This window comes from Tachysurus fulvidraco, chromosome 2 (assembly GCF_022655615.1).
Source record: "Tachysurus fulvidraco isolate hzauxx_2018 chromosome 2, HZAU_PFXX_2.0, whole genome shotgun sequence".
NCBI classification, from domain to species: domain Eukaryota; kingdom Metazoa; phylum Chordata; class Actinopteri; order Siluriformes; family Bagridae; genus Tachysurus; species Tachysurus fulvidraco.
In genome coordinates this window covers 28392740-28415744 of record NC_062519.1, presented here as the reverse complement: position 1 = coordinate 28415744, position 23005 = coordinate 28392740, and the positions used below count along the sequence as shown (strand labels likewise).

General features: G+C 38.5%; 1 protein-coding gene across 2 annotated transcripts in view; it reads right to left on the bottom strand.

Annotated features, from left to right (window-relative positions):
• The window catches only part of wwtr1 (WW domain containing transcription regulator 1), a 37689-nt gene that overhangs the window by 2628 nt on the left and 12056 nt on the right, over positions 1 to 23005 (bottom strand). Inside the window, exons 2-6 of one of the 2 annotated variants that reach the window (XM_027169743.2) lie at positions 14391 to 14533; positions 12203 to 12316; positions 5638 to 5888; positions 2018 to 2145; positions 1234 to 1346 (exon numbers count right to left, since the gene is read on the bottom strand). In XM_027169743.2, coding sequence (XP_027025544.1) covers positions 1234 to 1346; positions 2018 to 2145; positions 5638 to 5888; positions 12203 to 12316; positions 14391 to 14533 — 749 coding nt within the window. The remainder of the gene's footprint in view (positions 1 to 1233; positions 1347 to 2017; positions 2146 to 5637; positions 5889 to 12202; positions 12317 to 14390; positions 14534 to 23005) is intronic. The other variant, XM_027169741.2, reaches the window with a different exon arrangement.

Sequence of the window (23005 nt, the reverse complement as noted above, 5' to 3'; positions counted from 1 at the left end):
ATAAATCTTTCATTCATGCGCAGTTAATGTAGATTGTTTCTGTTCCATACTCCAGAGCAGAAGGTGGCAGTAATGCACCTAATTACGCTGGCAGGACAATTAAGATTCAAACTGCTGACAGGACAGTTACATGCACATTTCTCTCACTAGGAACGGAAGATGGAAAGGGAGTAAGGAGAGGTGGAAAGGAGAGAGGAAAAAGGGAGCTGCGCAAAGCTCTGCACTTTTCTTTTATTCAGTAAATTCTGCCCTGTTCTGTTTTACTTGAAATGTTCTTTTGCCTGAGGTTCCTGTGTTATTAATGTAGTTAGTGTTTGAAAAAGGGGCAGCTCAAAAGTCTTTTGTTTATTTTTTTTCTTAAATATTAAAAGCACTTTTATTTTATTCAAAAGATTCTGAATGTTTTACATTACTTGAAATATAGGCCCTAAGTTCAGGCTGCACAAAGCTGTGTTTGCACTTTTTATTTATTTTATTCAGAAGAAATTCACTGTCTGTTGTCTGTTACTTGACATGTAGTAAAGACAACTACAGGATTGTTTTCCATTCAAGTGCCATACAAGTTCAGACTTTGAAAACACTTGAGATTTAACAATAAATTATATAGAAATGCATGTGCGTTATTGATTTTATTAACATTAGGGTACACTATTTTAAGTGACAATATAAGATTCGGACCTTTGCTGGGAGGAAATTTTAGTAACTGGACCTCTTGGAATTATAATTGAATACCCCTGTTCTAAAAACTTCAGGTGTAACACTGTTCACTTAATAGTTCATACATCACACACCGTGTTCACACTTAATAGCCTTTGAACCTTCTTGATCCTGTTTGACTATTCTCTTCTACACATATATATTGTAATAATAACTAATTGCATGTGTTAATATTTATAATTGCATATAATTTATAGTTTATATAATTTATATCCCAAAAGGACAGAAATTAGTTATTTATCAGAGTCTAATTTAAAAATAATACTTGCATTTCCATGTGAAAAAACAACAAAACAAAAACATTAATTTATATATCCGAGGTACTCGTTACAAATATCAGAAATCAGGACTCTGGTCCTTTTCTATCTACTAATACAATTACATTTTTGTGCACTTCTTTTGAGTTAATGTTATTTTCATTTAAGTATGTTTTATGTACTTTTTTATTAAATAATAAACAATGGTGATGTTGCCCTGTTATTCCATTCTCGTGTAAGTTAGAAGACTACACCTTACCTGTGTCCATCTCCTCCATGTTGTTGAGAAAGTCCTCAGGAGTGGTGGGGATGCTGTAGCAGCCCAGGCCCAGGCCACTGTCTGTGCTCTGCTCACGTGAATGGTATGGCCCACTGTGGGAAAACATACACACACACACACACACGCTGATAACCCATTCCAAAATTCTGAAGGCCAAACACCAATAAACAAGTGCTTCCCTGTACCAAGAGGACACTGCAAAAATCTTACAGCTGGGAAATGATTCCTCGTTTCAAGAAGACATAAGATTTTTTATTTAGTCTTTATTGACAAAACCTTTGACACACTTCTGCTAAGTAAGTAAAGAATCTGCTCACTGTAAATTTGATTATAATGGAAAGTTTTAGAGAACATCTCACTAAAGATTTTCTTATGATTTGTAAAACTAAACAGATGCTCTTTGATTCCTATTACATGCGAGTTTCAGCTGAACACGTTTTCATTCTTGTCTCAGTACAGGAAAATATGTGTAATGTTAGTAATCTCATATACATTACAGGTGCAGATTATCCAGAACACTAGAGTGTTCCTTAAAGAAAGTCATGGTTCAAGGAAATGTGAAGCAAAATATCAAGTATCACAGGATGAAATGCTTAAACCAAACTTTCAGCTGCATCATTAATACACAGAGAAAGCAATTCTATTCTCTTATAGGAATGTTCAAGACGGAATGTGAATGCAAAGGGAAATAGGTGAACTAATACAACAAAACGGTATAAAATATCAGAGAATCAGATATTTTAAGTTTGGACGGCAGGCTTACCTGTTCAGAAAGGGATCTGAGCTGCTGGTTGGCACAGTGCCTTGGTTCATGGCAGCTGGGTTGATGGTAGGAGCAACATTTGCCATGTTGTCTGAATCCATGGGGATCTGTCTGCAGAGCGCCACCTCCTGGTGAAAAATAAATATTGTAACCTGATGCTGTTTATCAAAAAAACACAAAACATGCAGTACTGTAGAAAAACATTCGTTAAAGCAGGCTTGAGTCTTTTATCATGACATAGCAACAAAAGAAATACTCAGGTCTGTTACTGAAATATCCACAATGATGAAATTTCACTATAAATATTTTTACACATGATGACAGTTCTCTCAAATATCAATAGCCAGATTGTTCAGTTGACCCTACAGCTTGTAGGGGCTTTCAGACTGTCGGTTCAAAGACAGATCAGTTACAGATCAGTTGTGTGTGTGGAGCTATGAAGCTACTGTATTGGAAAATTCACAGAATTAATTAAGAAGTTTTCTAAGCTAAAAGCTAACAAGTAATAGAAGTTCTGTAAATACATGACCATCTTATTCTGACCATAAATCTGTACACATGGACTGTTCCTGCTAAGTACTCTCATTTGCCTAGCTTTTCTGGAAAACTGTCCCTTTATGGAAATATGGGATTTTGGCCTGCAAGCTCTCCAAGTAGGAAGTTGAAGTTTATGAGCCTGCGTGAGGAGCAGTGATTGTGAACATGTGCAGGAGCTGTTTTGCGCTGCTCGTGGACGTGTTATAATGGTAATGTGGAGGAGTGCTCTTCCCTCAGCGCTGCCTTTAGGGCGTAGGCTGCTAACCGAACAGCTGCACTACCGCAGTCCTGAGGAGAAAAACAGTGGAAACCATCCAGTGCCAAAAGCCAACTTAACTTGTCTGAGTCATCAATTTTAACATGGACAGACTAGGAAAAGAAACACAGTTGTTTATACTACTGATCTCCTCTTTTCCCTCCCTTTCTTTTCCTCACATACAGAAAGCCACATTACGCAAAGTCGTCTGTCTTCAGCATAGAGATCTTGTTCGACATAGTACACAAAACATCCCAAAGACTTCTGGGTAAGCTAAACATCTGTGCTGAGAGGTTAACACTCATGGACCTCATGGACGGCCATTTTGGCAGGCACTTCGTAAACAGTTCTGCTGATGAATTAATGAGTCGGACTGTTGAACACTCTTCTTGTCGATATGTCCTCTTTCTCTGACAAACACCAGGTTTTATGCAACAGAAAGAGGAAAAACAAAACCACCACTAGTGGACACTATGATGGATTGTATATACCCCCTCTTTCCGGTCAGTTCATTTCCCAGCACAGCTGATGGGAGGGACCTGAGGCAGAAAAGTCGACACAAACAAGGCCCCTTTTCAGAGCAACACAAATCACAACCTTCACATTGTCTGTGCCGCCATGATGAACGAGTGATGGGGAAAGGGCTAAGCAATTACGATTAGTCCTCTGCTATCCTGAACTGCTCAAACTTTAACAGGATGCCTCCTGACTTTCCAAACAAAAGCCATGTGGCTCACATGTTTTTATTGGACCCGTCTCTGTGTTTTTCCCTTTCAGACTCCAATCCATCCCTTTTCCAGACACACTGTGCTGTCTGATAACAGTCAAAGTGTGTAAAACACGCACGTGCACGCACACACATTCAACATCAGCTCTATTCATCAGCAGGAAAGCAAAATATGTTAAATGTCACCTCCAACAAGATGGCACAGCAAATTGTTCACTGGAGAATTTACACAAGTAATGTGGTATTCATAAACAACTAATTTGTTCAGAAAGTACTTCTTAGAGCTCCTGGGTTTGTGTCTGTACAAGGAGACCTTTACCATGTCATTTTTAGAGCCCTTCTTTCTTTCAATTGTGCACTCAACTCAAATCAAAGTGAGAATAATATTTTTATCCCTAGTAAGGTACATTCTGGTGTTGTACACATTTCAGATATTTTAAATGCTGAGTAAATAAATTATATGTATTATTTACTAAAGTACATACACAAGACTTACCCTGGACAACACAGGGCACAATCACTGACTCACAATCACACTCACTCACTAACAAACACTAACTTTTGTTTTTCGGGGGAGGAAACTGGAGTACCTTTAGGAAACCCCCAAAGCCGGGGGTAGAAAATGCTAACCCCACACACACAGGGCAGCACCTCCAGCCTGAAGGTGTAAGGCAAACATGCTATTCACTAAGTGACTGTGCTCCCTACTCCTAAAATGATCATAAATTTCAATAATTTATAAAAATGAGTTAAAAAAGATTAACCTTTTTTACGGTCTATTCACTAAAGTTTTTAATTAGAAATAATTACATTGACATTTGCGACCTTTGGCACATGTCCTTATACCAGTGTTGTATAAAGTACTAGAAAGCAATAGTTGAGTAAAAGTACAAGTATCGTACTAGAAAAAGACTTTGGTAGAAGTGAAAGTCACCTTTTAGAATGTAAGTAAAAGTCTTAAAGTATCTATATTTACTGTACTTAAGTAACAAAAGTAATTTTCTGATATGAAATATGAAAAGTATTTGAAGTAAAAGTAAAAAGTCAAATTTCAGTGATTTTCGGTAGGACTAAGAGCAGGGGCGGTTCCAGGGTTTCATCTTTAGGGGTTTTAGCCCTCAGTGAGAATTTAAAACAAGAAGAGTTTTATATTATATATTATAATGACTACATAGTAAGCCAAAAGTTATGGTATTTTTAAATGCCAAAAGTGGACACCAAACTTTTATGCGTGATGTAATGATGCCAGTCTTGAATCAAATCAGTTCATGTATGTGGCATTCTCTACAAACAGTGTGTCCAATGAATGCAGTAATTAATAAAAAATATTCACAGGACAAAGACCAAATCAATAAATGTTATTTTTATTTAGTATTGAATGGATTGTTTGCATTAATATTTTGTTTGTGCTACAACTCTGGTAATAAAAATTGTGAAATTTCACTGCTTTTGGTTGCCGTCTTTGCGTCTTTCTGCCGATTAACGTTATAGATAAACGCCTCCAGCTCTGACTGCGCGTGCACGCTGCGCGTACCTGTGCTTCTCCGTAGAGCGTGCGGAGCGTAATACAATCTAGGAGCAGTGATTGGCCAAACCTCCCTTATTGCAGTCACACATATTTCTTCTGGTTTTATTTTGTAGTAACAAGTAATGAAGATGCTTAGTGGAAATATAACGGAGTAAAAGTATGCATTTTAACTAGGAAATGTAGTGGAGTAAAAGTGAAAGTTGACATAAATTTAAATAGCGAAGTAAAGTACACATACGTAAAATTTCTACTTAAGTACAGTAACAAAGTATTTGTACTCCGTTACATTACAAGACTGCCTTATACAGAGTGATGTACAAAAGTGCTTTGAGGTCTCAATCAATGAATACATCACCAGTGGTTCACTAGGTCACAAATTTGGGATACCATCAACCTTAAAAATTCAGTCCTAAAAAAATATTGGGTCGATCCACTGTCTCTGGCAGTTCAACCTTTCAGAGGAAGAATTTCAACGTTGCAGTTGAACTCACAATTGTTTCAATCACACAGATAGATGTTTTCATGCCCGCTTTCTGCGGAAAGAATAATGTGATTATTTTGTAAAAAAATACCTGTCTCCTCAGCTCCTCATGTCTCCTCTGAATGCGTTCCCTCTCAAGTTGGATGCGCTGCAGTCGTATCTTCTGCTGGTGCTGCTGCTGAGCACTCAACGGGTTCCCCATTCCCATCATAGCAGACTGAGAGCTCTGCTGATGGGGCATGGAGCCACCTGAACCCAGGGCCTGAGACTGAGCCTGTACCTGCTGCTGCTGCTGCTGCTGGTGCTGAGCATGCTGGAGATGGTGCTGATGCTGGGACATCACTATAAGGAGACACAAAAAAAAATAAATTTTTAATGGAATTTTGCCTCCAGAGAGACTTATATGTCCTTATTCTGTACTGTGTAAGACTTCATGGGGGCTTCACGTGAACAGCAGATGAATGATGTTACGACATAACTGGCTAGACCAGTGCACTCTGGGGTGTGGGGGGGGTGTTATGTACGACTGAGTATAAACCAAAGACAACTCGAGGCGCCATGGTGGAGACACAAACACTTTAAGACAACTCGCAGACACTGACAGCACGGTGTTCATCCGTAAAGTGTTTACCGTTAAGGATGACGCAAAACTCTACTACTGACGGTTCTGTCTCTCTTACACAGAAATGAGAGAACACGACTGGACCAGATCACAGCAGCTTCAAGCTAGCATACAAACAGTAAGTCCAATCTATTCAGCACAGGAGATGAAGAGACACAGTGTGGTAAGGTAGGAGAGCTAGAGAACACAATTTTGAAAAGATTCCTATGTCTTGGTAGCTGAAAAAAGACCATCACTATGCAATTTAGCAAGAACCCTAGCTGACATTTGTCACGAGCAGATCATCTAGGTTTACACTGAAAGGTGAGTTGTCTTGCTAGCTAAATGTCCATGGCGGTCCATAGCAGGACAGTTAAATATTAAACATTAGCTTAGCATTTTTCATCTGTAAAAACATACATTTGCAAATATTTTGTTCCTTAATAAAAATGCTATCATAGTAGGACAAATAATGAACTGCTAGCAAACTAACTAGTGTTTGTCACTCAGTGTATAATGTTATTTACATGAAAATAAATAAATAAATAAAATGTCTGATGAAGAGAGATTATTTTACAGCAGTTATACCTGGCAAAAGAAAAAAAAATTGTTCTGTGCTAAAGTGAGCTTGCCAGTACACTTTCCTGCTTAAGAAATTATCGGGTTAAAGTTAATCAGATAGTGAAGTTATATGGAGGAACCATATCTGATATGCTGAGATCCAACATAAATCTGAAGTTTATTGGAAACGTGTGATTTAAACACAAACAAATTTGACCATTAAAATCCTGTTCTAGTTTGTTCTATTTAAAAAAAAATTAAATGTCCTCTGATCTATACAGGCAGTGATAAAGACGCCATGCTCCAAGGACAAGGTAGAGACAAAGATGTAGCACAGGACAGACCTGACCAACAGCACACAGACCCCCCACAAGAGAATTCCACTCAGCTGCCAAGACAATAGATTTCCATCACATCCAGACCTCCCATATCTACTTCACCTCACATCAGGTTTATTTTATTGTCAACTAATAAGGCGAGGTTATTATTCTGAAGTAAGGGATCTTTCCACTGTGAGGAACGTTCAGTACATGACAGTTCATAGTAAAAACAAGCTGCTCCAGTTTGGCTCATGTGTATGTCTCAGCGTGTGTGGTGTGTTTATCTGTTGTGTAAACTACTCTCACATGGGGAAGACATTCCTGGAAACGCCAGATGTGGATAAAGGGTGCTTGTGAGTACAAAAAGGAGCCTGTCTATGAGTAAAATAGCTGTTGGCCTGTTGCTCTGCTCCATCTTGGTAGCACCTTGTGCTTGGTCACAGAGCATAAACTGTCAATCTTTTGGATTAGCCAGAGTTTAGGATTCAAGCCCTGGAACTTCAATAAGATTTAGGAATAAAGTTTTTTTTTCTTCTCAATTTCACCTGCAAGTTTACCTGAAAAGGTCAACATGTCCATGTCCTCCATCTGTTGTGCACCGTAGTTATACTATAAATGGCTTCCTTCGGGGAGGCTTACATAATGCACTAAAGAGCTGCTTGAAAATAACACATGAACTGGCACTTGACCAATTTTCTTGTTAGACTAAATGATGTCGTCCCTTACACAGACAAAAGAAAAGTTTCAATCTCTTTTTTATTACTGTCCTGCTCCTTAGGCCAGCAGACAGACAATCAATTATCTATTTAACTGGAACTAGTTGGAAAATCATCAATGAAAGGTCAAAATGCCAACAAAACACAGATGTGTTTTGGATTTGTCTGCTGAACTTAGAAAACCACCTGAGGCTGTCAGAATCAGTTCTGCTTTTTGTAAAAAATCTGTTTTAAGTCTTTGTATATATATATATATATAAAAAAAAAAATTGTAAACTCTTACAGTTCGATCCCACACCAGCCGATCCTACACCGGGCTCTCTTTACCTCTTACTAAGACAAAAAAAAGCTGTCCTGAAGACGCTCTCATGTTGAAAAATTTACAGCTTCATCTCAGAGTGTTTGAGTGCACCGACGATGAAGATTTCTTCCAATAATACTAAATGAAATGAATGAAATCTCAGTGAAGCCCTGAGCCACAATTCTCATTATTTAGTTATTCAGATCCATGCACTGTTCTTAGTCATTTTAAAGATTTTGCAACCTGAAAATAAGATTTGGTCCAAAAAGATTAACTAAACCTTAAGACAACCTTTTATACACAACAGGGCTTATGCAATTTATCAACATCTTGGACAGAAGTAAGTGGTGCTCAAATGCACATATGGGTAAGCCATTGCACAGTGGATAAATTTTCTCCTACGGTCATCTCCCAGAAGTCCATATAATAAAGCACAGTTTTATTGCAAGGTTTGGAAAAAGAAATAGAAAATACAATGGACATGAATTGCACAGTGTGTCTTAATCTCTAATACACCTATGAGCAGGCCTCACGAGTCGTCCCCCCCCCCCTTTTTTTTTACTCTTTCTTCAAGTTAATAAGACCAAAAAAGGCCAACTTTTCTGAAGAATTACACGTTTGAAAAAATCAGATTTATTTATCTATCTATTTATCTATTTGTTTGTTTGTTTTAACTTGACCACATGCTCTCTGGACAGACTTGTCTCAGGCTCAGTGGCTCCATCTACAGCACAGATTGTCTGATATCTTTTGTACACAAAATCTTGAGAGCTACAATCTGATTTGATTGTACTATCTGTTCCTCCTTCTATTTATCCGTTTCTTGTGGGGGAAAACATTTATAACAGCAGGCCACAAAATATACTATATGTCCATATAGTAACTGGATTGAATATACATTCAGTTTGAAAGTTTTTGTCTGTTTCTTCCCGTAAAAATAGAAGGGACTTGGCTACATGTATTGGAAAAAAATATCAGACTCGCTAGTGAAATCTGGAGCAAGTCTAGCTCATGGGACTAGCACATTTCCTTACCAGCCACTGCTAGCTCACACAGGCCACAGACCCCAGGCAACAGGTGAGAAGATTCCACTCCAGGCTAACACTACCACACACAACTTCCTCCTCCACCAACATGTCATTCCTTCCCAATATGTCCTGCAAAGCTTGCTAGTACTAACCATCCCTCTAACCACTGTGATGGAAAGCATATGTTGGGGAGAGACCCATGAGAGCCTGCCGGCTCTTGTCTTGCTTAGTCACGAAAGCAGGGTGGGGTGTGCAAAAAAGAGCAGATAGTCAGTAGAGAAATAGGAGAAATAGAAATAGATTGGGAAGAGGAGGAGGACAGCAGAATGCTGGGGTCAGGCAAAAGAGCAACAGCAAAAGCGTGGAGAAAAGAGCGAGTGACAGAATGAGCATATGTGTATGAGACACGGAGGAGGAGGAGGAGGAGGAGGAGGAGGAGGAGGAGGAGGAGGGGAACTGGGGTGAGACAGTGAGGCCTGAGTAGTCATTTAGCACTGCCAACAAAGGCCTTCTTGTTTCATTTATTTCCCAGAAACGGCGTCAGCTGTCCAATAGGGTCACCAAAAAAAACAAGTGAATGGAAAAATGCTTCCAGTCCCAAAAATCTGCAACACATTAGAAGCTCACATTGAAGCCCTGAGTGTGTACAATCACTGTAAATGACTGGTTATAAACCAGATGACTTTGTATTCAGCCATTTCATTAACTTGAAGTCACAGAGTTTAGGTTCTACACTGAAAATCTCTAACAAAATCTTATGTCTAATAAAACACAGAGTGCTGGAAATATACAGAGAGAGTGCACGCACTCCATCGTAAGGTCACATGCTTTCAAGATTAAGTCGCCTGAAGCGAGCAGCCGAGAGTTGAGAGGGAGTATGGGCGAGTTTGAGTATATGTGCTTAGATTCACTAGAGTGTGGAGGGGGGGATCAGGACTTTAGCAATAATGCTGTTCGCACGCACAGCACCCCTGCCTTCCCTTACTCTCCTCCTTCCTTTTTTCCTTCACTCCCTCAGTCTTCCCTCCTAGAGGAAACTTTGACAAAGGTCTTGCTTTTTAGTTGGACCATTTTCACTCCACACCAACTCTCCCGAGGATAATGCTTTGGTAAGATTAACGCATATTTCCACATTGTAAAGTCCTGTATGACACCGGGTTAACAAACAGCAGTGTAAATTGAGGCTCTTTATGCTGTCCATTTCCAAATCTGGCCACTGTGGTTCATATAAACAAGGAAAGATGCTCCCAGAGGTCTTGATTTAATAGATCTAATGTGTAATGATTTTGCTCGGTCTTCCAGATTATAAAAAGGCTATTTGACCTGCATTAAGCAGTCGTACAACACACACTGATTGTAAACACTTAGGTATACAGACATGCTAAACTAACCATACAAGTTAAAATGCGTGGATTAAAAAATACTTATTATACAAAGGCTAATAAATTATCCTACATAATGTTTATAATTAATAGAGGCTCAACACAAAGTACATGGATATGTCATCCATTTTACTTTGCACACAAAGATGGGGTGGTAGGTGGGGGATGGGGCATTACTTTATAACATTTTATAAACAACATTTTTTAAAGCGGCAGTGCCGAATTTAGCCATTCCAAATGTTGCAATGACATAATGGTGTTAAAGTTCACCCTGACCAAAAAAAACAATCTAAAACTCTTACATAAACAAAACATTGTGTATTGACTCAAGTGAAAATTACTTCAAGTAAAATGGCAGTCCACTTCATGCTAACAGGATTAAAGAAAGCCAAAAAGAAATATCTAAGTATTATACTGTGTGAAAAGAACCATTAACCAAGCTCACTAGCATAAAAAATAGTTAAATTTGCATTCTCATTAGTTGAAATTTCAGCAGCTCAGATTAGTTATATATCTTATAAAGAGCGATATAATTGGTAGGTAGAAATGGACAGTAACTAAATTGGGTGCAAATATATAAGATGAAACATTTTCAGTAGGATTCTTAAAAGAGGCTAGAAAAATAAATTACTACATTTTATTAAAAGATCAGAGAAGTAATGCATTTAAATGGAAACAAATGGAAAAAGTCGATATAAGGTTTTGCAGCAACTTCACTTTAGTTTCACAAACACAAAAAAAAAATCATGGAAGTGTATTTAAACCAAATAAACACAAAGTGTGTATTTTCCTCTGAAATAGTAGAATAAAGAAATGTCTAATTGCTAAGTAATGACACTGTACCTTTGATATGCTACTTTAAGTCAATTACTATTACGAAAAAAAGGCTAGTTGGCTAACATTACTACTGCCTCCAAAATCAATTCAGAACCTCCCTTAATCCTCGTTTTTTTTCCCATAAACACAGTGGAGATATTAGAGAGTCAACTAGTAAATGTTGTTTAAAGCGCTAATACCCTAATATTTAAAACTACAAAAAACTATACTGGGTTGTAGATATATGGTACTTGGTATCATGAACTTTTCACCATTTCCTTCTGAAGAGAAGACAGTAGTGGGGAAGACAAAAGTATAAGTTGGTCTAACAGGACTCCTGCCCTAGGCTTTCCCCAGCCATTCACTGCAGGAGAGCCAAAATCTTTCATCAAAAGAGACCACCACTCCCACACCCACACACATCCAAATGAACAGACAGACTAAAGACAAGGAATTCATCAGTAATTGATAAATTTCACATAATGGCACACACACATCCACAAAAAACAGCATGCAAATTAGTAGGCAAAGGTAAGCAGTGTCATAATCAGGGTTGGCTGTAATTATAAGACCGTTAAAATGATTCACTCTAAACACACCCATTAAAAGCTGTGATTTTGACACGAAGTAGATCAAAATGAACAGTGATCTTGTAATACTATGGGCTACTGCACATCATCTCCATCTCTACTCCAAGCCCGGATCTAAGCATGCTTGAGCAAGTTCATTAGCAGAAGCCTCTGTGTATGATCCATTCTTTCTGGATAGTGTAAAAGGTGAGGGGGAAAGGATTCTGGAGAGGTAGAGAAGTGAGGTGGGGTTGGAGAGAGGTATAAAGGCTTGTAGGAATGGGCAAAAATCAATGAGCAGATTGGTCTGTTTCTAAAAAAGACTCTAGAAGGGAGGAAACGTGGGGGGGAACAGTACTTACTGAGGCGAGAGTCCACCCGGGGGTCGAGCCACGATGTGCTCTGAGTTTTGTGGTCAATGAAGTAAATTTCTCCCTGAGGGGTGACTGCCTGCTCCCAGCCTTCCGGCAGCTGTCCTGTTTAAGCAGCAACAGCACAACAACAGCTCCAGATCAACCAGGTGTGCTTTTAGTACCTTTTGCTTGAGATTTGGTTCCTATGCGTTTCAGGGCTTACGTTATCCAAATGAAGAACAGGAGTGAAAAATCATCAGAAATCTTATGCTGTCTCAGAAATGAGACTTGCAACTGAGCGTGACAACTAAATAAAGCAAGGTCAAGCTACTCATTTTGCCTTTGTGTAAATTCCTAACCTAGCAGTGTTTGGAGTCTGGGGGGGAAAAGGTAACATGTCAGGCCCTGCACTGAGGAGAGGAGAACAAAGCAATGGAAAAAAATCCATCAAAACAACAAAGGCAGCAAGAAATCCCTTCTTGACAAGTGTGGGATGTCAGCCAGCAAGCTAGCATTGTTCTACTGGAAAAATGGAGGTGGGAGTTGGGGGATGAACTGTACTGAGAGAAAAAGAGTGAAAGAAAGAGAGCAAGAAGATAGAGAGACTGATGGGAATGAGTAATATAGGTCTCTGGGCCTTGGGCTTTGCATGAATAACCCACTGTCCATCATACTCTCAAACTAAGATGTCCAGCACTGTGCCTGGTGGCATCTTATAAAACACCACATCTGGTAGTCAGGAGTGTCAAGATGCTGTTGCTGGTTTATCTTGTCTATATAAACACTTTATCCAGCAAGACAACCGAGCGGAATCTGAAACGTTATTTTTTTCATCACCAGGGTGGTACATTTAAGGACATGTCTTTTATACTGTACCTTGAGTTGTAAAAGTATGTACTCATATTGTACATTCCTGGATTTTAAGAACCTCTTGTGCCTGGGTTAGAATCTCTATATTTCAGCAGTACATTATTGTGGGAACCATAGAAAGACCTTTAAATTTGTCTTCCTTTAATCTGCATTATACTGTTATACATCTAAAGTAAACACCTTTCTGTTTCTGTTTAAAAAAGGTAATGAGATGTGGCTCATTTACAGAAAGGTCTGAACAAGTCCAGCAGGATGGTGTGTTCATTGTTCTTACAGGCTAAATGCCTCTGTTCACCAAATATGATAAAGCCAAGGAGCAGCTACTTCCTCCTGCCTCAACTGGAACTCAGAGTGCAGGATTTTGTAATAATCCAGCTCACAGGACGACCAGTAGTCCACCAAGTCTGAATACCTACACCTGTACCCATTAAATGTAAAGTCAATACAGTTATTCCTCAAAATGCAGGCTAAATCAGCCTAGAGATTGATCCTCCTAAACTCAAGATGATCTGAAAAACATATGAAATGGAAGATGTGTGGCTCTCTGCATCTCGCTCTCACACTCTTTTTCTGGAATCCCTTAAAAGACTGGCAACAATATAAGACACACCTTTTTTCCATTTCATCACAAACCAGGATTTGTGAGGAGAAAAGAGTCGAACAAGGCAAACACATTTGGAAGTAATTTGCTGTTCTGGCTTCATGAGGAGGGAAAGAGCTCCAGCCTATGCCACTGGCCAGAGGCTCACTGTGTCTGTCTCCAGAACAAACGAGACATCTCACGCTACAGACAGACTCTGAAACAGCCGGTCTCAGCATTCACTCACTGTGGCCAAAGAAACACTATTAAAGGTTTTTAAAAAGCATCAGCTAGCAGACTGTTGGACTTTCTCCTTCATCACTACAGTAAATCTCAGACATATTCCATATGCACTCAGTCAGTCCAAATATGACTGTACTGATAAAAAGCCATGCTGTGATTGTTACTGTGTGTGGAAGTGCATTTGTGTTGGCATGTGGTCTTTTTGGTATCACTTAGATTAATGTAAACTCTTATTAAATGATCACTTCAGTATTCCACTACTACAACCAAGACTAAGCAATAACTTTTGTGATAATTTGAGCTCAACTGTTACAATAATCATTTGAAATTTGAAAAAACTTTCAGCATTAATTAGTTTAATTAGTTTTATAAAGATAAAGAAAGTATCTATACCACATGGTTCAAACCTACAGGAAGGTTTTTAATGAAGTTTTTACCTTTAAGGTAATATTTAGACAAAGTGTTGGAAGAGAATGTGAGATTTATGAGTGTAAAGAATCTCACCAAGGTTTGGCTGTGACAGGGCCATGGAGCGCCCCTGTACGCCACCATTATTGCTGGTGGCCTGTGCATGAAGACTCATCTGATTCATGTTGGCCACCAAGGTCTTGCGAGGATCTTGCCATGTGGTTATCTTCTCAACGTGACTGCAAAGAGAAAAAGACATACGCAAAATAATTACCATACAGTTGCAGACATGCTCGACCTGAATCTCTGGAAAATTATCCAATAATTAGCTGCAGAAAAAGATTTACATTAGGCAATTCCAACCCACAAAAACAACCTATGCAGCTCTGTGATCAACTGAATTTGTTTTATACATGAGGTTTATACCAATTCTCAAATCTAATTGGTTAGAAGGCTTGTATAATAGAAGCTCTAACAGTGCAAGATGTATCACATGATTATATTAATGTGTTTTTATACTTCATCATTTCTATAATAAAAGCAAATTCAAAGGTTGCGTGGTTATGTGTGGCAGATGTTCTACATGATATAGTAAAGATTTCTAAAATGTAGGTTTTCTGTATTTTCTAGGTAGCATGGCAAGCTGCATTTGTTTGTCTTCATTTTAACTCAAAAGAGTGAAGGAAAAAAAATGTGGTTGGTTAGGCCTAAATGTACTTAATTTACACAGATTTTGACCTTTTCATGAGGTATTATGGGATCATTTTCCATTTGGATTTTTCATAATAGTCTGTGTTTACACTACATTTAAATCTAAACAATATTCTAATCTAAACTTTAACTCAAATCAGACCATTACAGCAGTAACATGAATCTTTTCCATAGCATATCAGTAAACTATGAAGACATTACAATGTAGGAATGCTGGTAGTTCAGCCTAGTGTAGCTGCATTAACTCCAAATATAGATAGATGTAGTAAGAGTTTCGTTATTTATTCAGAAACAAAAAAAGGGGAACTTGCAGTCATGATTGTCTTGTCATGTAGTCAAGGTGATGTATATGCTGTGTAAAGGTGATTGGTACAATCCATATACACTACAGTGTTTTTCTACCTTGGAATCTATGAGGTTCACTGACCTTCTGACCTTGAACTCTCAGGTTCACCATACACATATCTTTCACAATGCGAACTGCTCCAATACTTCGTTCACACACTGCAGCAATTCCAAATTACTCAACAGTTCTCCTGGAACTCTGTCCTAGATTCATGTCCTACACCTACAGGTGCCTAAACACTGCATGCACCTCATGAATGTTAAACATAAAACATAAAGGCTCTAATCATGTGGCGTGAAAGGGCATTAAAGCAGATTACGTTTCAACTGAAGGTTTATATCCACAGGATTTAGATGCCTCAGCTGCACAGGCTTGTTTGTACACAAATCCTGTTGAGTGCATAAATCCGAGGCGAGGCAGTGTCAGTGGAGGTAGACTGAGTCACCACACGCACAAAGGGACTCAAGCTCAGTGTGACTCACTCAGGCCTATTTACACAGCACTGTTAAGATTAGCCCGTTTCCTGTCACTCTGATGCCTGACCTTGGAAGAACAGGAAATTTGCTCTCTAGCACATCACAATAACAGCTTTTACTGCTTACACAATATACAATTCAGAGGTATAAAGTACTTATAGATTTAAAACAATACATACGACACACCACTAACTGATGTGTCATGTGGAAAGTAATTGTGGCACGACATCACAGTATTAAAAAAAAAAAACATTTCTAAAGAACATGCCATTATTACATGATTATTCATTATCATAGCCAAGAATTAATTTTGGGGAGAATCAAGAAGAAAATTATTGCATTATGTGCACTCATTAATTTAGGTATAAATTAGTATACAGAATAAATTAGTCAAGGCTTTGCCAATGTAGCTACAGTACAAAGTTTATTTACTTTTCTTCACTGAGAAAGCATACCTAAGAAAGGGGTTTCCAGACATGTCTTCCAATGTTTTGTAAGCTATCATTGGAAAATCCTTTGTTTTGGTGAAGCATAGTTCAGGCTGTCCTGGACATGTTAGCAACTGATTTTATTTCATCACAGTTTCTTTCATCACCTCCTCACGACAAGCTCTCAATAACCCCACCACTGTCTGTTCCACTATAATTTTTAGTTTTTCAGAAAACACCGCTTTTATTTAGGGCATCATCCGTTTCGATTTCTGAGTTTTTTCAAAGAATCGAAGAATTCATTGACTGTTTTACAGTAATGCTGCAGACTGATTAGCCGATTAAAGCAATACGCATTTTTATACAAATTTATCAGCAAAAGCTAACTGACTAGATAATAAAATTGTTTTTATACAATTTTATACCAATTGTATAAAAATATTCATTACTGTGAAATAACATTTTTAATTTGATGGTGTATAACTTTAAAGCCAATTAGTCAAAGGTCTTAATGCCTTATGCCTAAATTTACACACACTCAGAAGCAGGAGTAGGATATAAATGTTCACACAAAAGCAATGTTTGTGTAAATGCTAAGAGAAACGATTTACACATATTCTGTTTGTATCCAGCTATATTTGGCAAAAAGTTTGTAATATGGAACAGTCTTTGTGCCTTTGACAAAAAGTCAGCAAGTTGCTGGCCAAAGTTGCAGCTGTGTTCTGTCCCCACATTGCTTATATAAAAATAGTATTCATGTTGGCTTAACACCTTTACTTCCTATGAACATGTTTAACCACAAACTATGTACTTAGCTGGAAAAAAAACAGAGTTTGCTTTGAACTTTATTTTGTTTGGTTTCATCAGTATACAAATACTTGTATCAAATTCAGGTCCTGCCCAATATAATGCATGCTATAGTTACAGACACGATGTGTCACACTACAGTGAAGAACATTAAGTTTAAACAGTTCTGAAGAAGTCTGAAGTATGCTATTTTCTATTTTTTAGTTGTTAAACCTACTGGGCAACTATTAATAAAAAGATTATTGCCTGTACAGTTAATCTGAATGTCCTCAGGTGGCCAAGATTTTATCCACCACTGGATTGTGTGTGCATATTTTGACAAAATAAGCAAACTTATCAATTAAGAAGGGTGGCATGGTTGAGTATATGGTAGGAAAAGTGCCTCTCAACCCTGGGTTTGTGACTGTCTGCATGTTTTTCCAATGTTCCTCCACCTGTACAAAAGCATGCAGGTGGATCAATTGTGATAAACTGTGTCCACAATTCTATCTTCATGATTTTCTAGATCAACATTGAACTGGTAAATAACTCAAACCAGCACTTCCAAGAAAGACGTCGACTTCGGCTGATTTGTTTGTTCACAGGCAGGGTCCGTGGTGTTCTCATCCACCAGGGGGAGATTTATGAGTAGCAGGGAATTGTGGGGGATGGGGCAGAAGGCTGAGAGGCCCAAGGGCCTGGGTGGAGCAGCTGTCCATCCAGCAGCTGTGGGATTATGACCCCAGGCTTGAAGATCCACACTGTGCAGGTCAGCTCTGTCCTGGGTCAGGTCTGAGAACGAATGGAGAAATAGCTAGAGGGCTCATCAAACAAGGGGTGTGAGTGGTGCTTGGATAAATGTACAGTCCTGGAATGCTTATAGAAAAAAGAAAAAAGTTTTCAAGGCATAGTTGAGGCTTTTAGCTTCCTGTAAAGAGTCTGCTAACAACCGGTTCTGATCTAATGTATAGACAAAACAAGGAAAAGTTACTTGGTCTAGATAGATCAACTCAAGAATCCATTACTTAAAAAAACTATTCTGTTCACACAGGTTTTGCTTCATTTATTGCTCCAATTTTATGTAGAGACATTATTTTAACAAAAAATCTTAAAGGTTTTACTAAACGATTAATAACACCCGTTTTTACATTAAGCATTACTGAAATCATCTTACTTCATTAAAAAAAGCACTTTATGATCTGACTGTGAGGTGACGTAATTATTTTGTCATTTATTTTTATTACTGATTTGAATAATACTTGAATACTGTTAATGTTCCTGAATCCAGAAATATAATTTATTTCTGCTTTAACAAAGATGCTGGAAAATCAAAACAGATATGGAGCAGGCAAAATGTTTCTATTAAAACGCTAACACAGATTAGTAGACACTCGCTAAGGCTTGGCTGAGCTTCACGTGGTCGAGTTTGTGTGAGAGTGGTGTTCTGTTTACAGAAGAAGTTCACACACAGGAACAATAGCCGGGTTCTGGATGTGGGGCTGAAAAAACAATAGCCAGATGGACACAACACCTCAGAGCTAGGTTTACAGTTCATGTGTTAGCACTGGGAAATAAAACACTGCACTTAGAGATCTAAACTTACACACACACACTTAAACCCACAGCCTTTGTGAAACCAGTGACGAATGTCCTTCCCCACCAGCAGAAGTAATCACTTGTACCACACACCTAGACGTAAACATTCAAGTCATGCCTCGGTGAGAGGTGTTTAAAGACACAGTAGGGGCAGTTCATGGTCTTGACTGCAGTGTTTCACTCTCACCTTGTCACTCAACTCCAGAATAAGTTATTTTATCTATCTCTCTCTCTCTCTCTCTGCTTCAGTTCTACAGGCTGAGATAAACAGACCCCACACTTGCAACATGCTGGATTCTGGATGTCTTGGTTTTTCATGGAAAATATGGTATTCTTTCTCAGAAGATTTTGAGCCATTACATGTTTTGGTTTATTGCTGCATGAACCCATCTAGTACAATAAAAACAATGTAGTGAAATGGAAGTTCCCAAGGACAAGTAAAAGTAAAAAAAAAAAAAAAAAGAAAATAAGGAAAAGAATTATCAACGATAAAGATACTGACTTTAGAAAAATTCATGAGGCATTCTTGATTTAAAAATGTCCAAACGACAACAGAAAACTTATCAGAATTTAATGGGTCAAAGGTATTTGTAAATTAAAGGAAACCTGAAACACATTCAGCCTTCACATTGACATAACTGTGATGTGTTTATTGATTCTGGTGCTGTTTTTTTTGTTTTTATTTATTCACGTAGTTTGATCAGGTTTTACCATAGACAAAGTCTGTGAATGGTTGGAGAAATGTTCCTGTCATGGCTTTTTTCTTTCTTTTTTTTTTTTTTTTAGAAAAGTTTTGCTTCCTAAAGAGACAAACCAGGGAAGCATTAAGGGCTCTAGATTTACAGAAGGAATTCATAAGCCAAAGGTATTTGTAAATGAAATTCTGTGTAGTGGTGGAGACAACAAACACTGGACTTAATGTTCAAAGCTCATGCTTTGAAGGTGCATCGATTGTTTGCTGTGTGTTGCTGTTAGTGACCTGGCATGTCGATCACGGATGCAGCTTGTTGTCTTGTGGCAAGCTTACAGGTGTGGTTGGGGGCTAAATATAAGCACAAACTGGAGATCCTGGGAATAATCCAGCAGCTGTCGCCATTTCAACAGGACCTATGCTGAGCTTTGCTCATTGTACACACACCTCCTTAAAAATTAAACTTAGATACAGATCTTTCATACCCAAACACATGCTATGAGACTCCAGTTGAACCTACGTTCACATTGTATGTACTGGTTTGTCCATATGTAAGACATATGTAATAGTGTAAAACGTAATAGTGTGTAAGAAAATAATCAACAGGTTGGGGTGACTACCACCACAAAGTTTATTATTTCCTATAACGGCAGTGTTTTAGTTCTCTTATTCCACAGCAATTTGCCAACAATTACATTTTTTTAAATATTTTGATCATTTGTTATTTGATCATTTGTTTCTAATGATGTGGAATGCCCTCAAAACAAGAGAGTTACATCTAATGCTTATAATATTGCAGCTATTAAATGTTGACTTTTTCCTGTCTTAATTACCAAAAACAAACAAACTGCAACATACGTCCTCAAACTTGCACACGGCTAACTCCTTCCATAAATGCAAAATGTGTCCTCCAAGAAAACATCACCATGGTCTGTTGTACAAGTCCCAGAGCAACAGCTTACTATAGAAATGATAACATATTTCATCAGGTGCATTAATATACACCTTGCATCTGGAATTACAGAAACCTATATATCTATATTTGATTAACAGATGATGTTATACACTGGATGACCAGTGCAAATCATGATTGCCCTTTAATTCCAAACACCATACCAGTAACTAAATGGTTAACTGCTCAACAATCCTTGACTGAAGCATCAGCGTACTGGCCCGAGTCATATCTCTAGGGAAAGATAACAATTAATCTGTATCTAACACACACCCAAAGGTAGCTGGAGGCATAACAAACCCACATAACATTCATAGAAGTGTGCCCAAACACTTTAGACCAGGTGCAAATTTCATGTATTTTATGTATTGATTAAATTGACCTTTACCAGACAGTCAAAAAAACCAACACTTTTTTGTTGCTCAGTTTCTTTGGGGTAAAAATGCCAAAAGAAAGCTAAATCCCGGCCTCCTTCCCACATCTGACAGCCCTTCTGATTTCTAATTATATGCTGCAGAACCACAACAGACATAAAGGCACATTTTACTTTCTTCCTCGCTCAGGGTCCAGACAGAGTCCAGACTAAGTGCTCTGGGAACGATTAAATGTAGCTGGTTCCCTCTGGAGATGTGAAAGATCTCAATTCAATTCAGAAAGATATTACAAGAAAATCCTTATTTCAGGTGATTGCCCTCATTGCCTCCACCTTACTTTTAGAGTGTCAGTTATAAAACCACTTTTATGCAGCCTATAATTATTCACATTAACTGTCACTATAATAGAGGGAGTGTGCCAAATGTAGTGTGGCTTATCTAAAACAGTGGCATTCCCTACCTCTCCAAAAGTGACCAGATTGACATTACAGCTCTGGTATGACGGTTCTTGCAGCCACTGAAAATGGGAACAAAAAGCAAAGGATCCACTTTCCCAATTAAGCCATTCTCAGGTTACCGGGGGTTCCCCCCCAGTCTCGCTAGCACAATAGCTTCTCCACTCAAAGCACAGGGATGCCGAAGCAAAGGGCATCGTGAACCTGTCTAAAAGACGGATCATGAGGGGTCGGATTCAGACACTTTGAATTGTTGCTACACAGCAAGGGGCACCAGCTGGAAATCCTGGAATTAGAAATATTTAATTGAATTTAAAAATGTGAAGGAGGGGAAGGACAGGAAGTGGAATGCACTGCTAATTATAGTCATCTCAACTGCTGCCATGCTGCCAGTGCTGAAGATGGAGAATGAGTTTGGATCCTTCCCCAGGCCTGGGGCAAGTTATGGCTAGTGCTGTCAAGCCTCATCATAAACATTAGCCATCAAAAACGGGAAACTGTATATTGTGCACATGTTCAAAGTGTGACCCCAATGGTGTAAATTAATAAGAAATAAACTATTCTGAATAGCAGAAAGAGCATATAGCAGAAGAGTACACCTTAGATATTTAAACTGCCTTCTAATTTGTGTGTGCTCAAAGCACTAAATATTTACAGGGTTTAGTGGAAAGTTGAATCAGTTCCCCGTCAGATCTTCCTCAGCTGTTTTAGAGGGTCTGCGATTGACTCCTCTTGTTGCTAGTTGGGACAACTGGCTGGGGAGAGCAGCCAGACTCGGCAGCAGCTGTCCATGGGTAAGCTAACTATAGACCTGGCACAGATTTGCAAGAGAAAGTTGAGAGAGAGCAAGAACAGGGGGGGGGGGAGAGAGAGAGAGAGAGAGAGAGAGAGAGAGAGAGAGAGAGAGAGAGAGAGAGAAAGAATGAAAGAAAGAAAGACGCTTTCTTTACCCAGCGTCAGTGACAGATTTGTCATTCTGCTTACCAGCCCACTGGAACAAGAAAAACTAGCTCAGGTTATGAAACCTCACACATTAGCGCTTTGTTTGTTCATTAGCCTCCCTGAACACTACATGTATCAAGTCTCCTCATGTTATGAAATAGCAAAAGGCAACTAGAACTCCACAGCTTCAGAGAAAACTGTCATCGAAGATGATTTTATTATCCTCAAAATGGCAGACTACATTTTAAGGCAGAAATTATTTAATATAATAATAACCAACAAAAATACTAAACTAATACACAAACTAATACAATGTGGAAGAAAGCTTTACTTAATTGAAGGGCCATTTTTAAAACAATTAAACAGACTTGGGTCATTATGTTATTACAGTAAGACAAGGTTTGATGCTTGTTCTCCATTATAACTAGAACAATAGTGCAACAGATTTTTAAAACTATCTAAACATCAATGTTTCTTCTATTTCTGCCTCTAATTTCTGTCTTACATGCACTGCAATCACAAGTGATATAAAAGCTTTATACAGAAATATCCTATTAAGACCCATAATGTTCCAAGGCTGGATTCTTTCCCAGATGCTGAGACAGTCTGGCCCATGACTACAGTCCAACAACAAGCAGACTGTCATGGCATAAAAAGAGCGGTGATCTGACCTCAATTTTAACTCAAGCCCTTTACTAAGCAACCTTTTCACACACCCGAAGAACTTGCTCATGAGCCATCTACAGGGCACGTGAAAGATACAACCGAGGCTTTTCTTGACGTCATTCCGTGTGGGAGTAACAGAGCAATGAGAAACTTTTGTTTATTCATTCTAATGTCTTGTATGAGGACTATGTATGAGAAGTCAGAGTGACGTACATTTCATTTTCAAGGTTTGATGGAAATCCATAAACCACAAGCAGATAAAAGACACCAAATAATCATTCACATTTG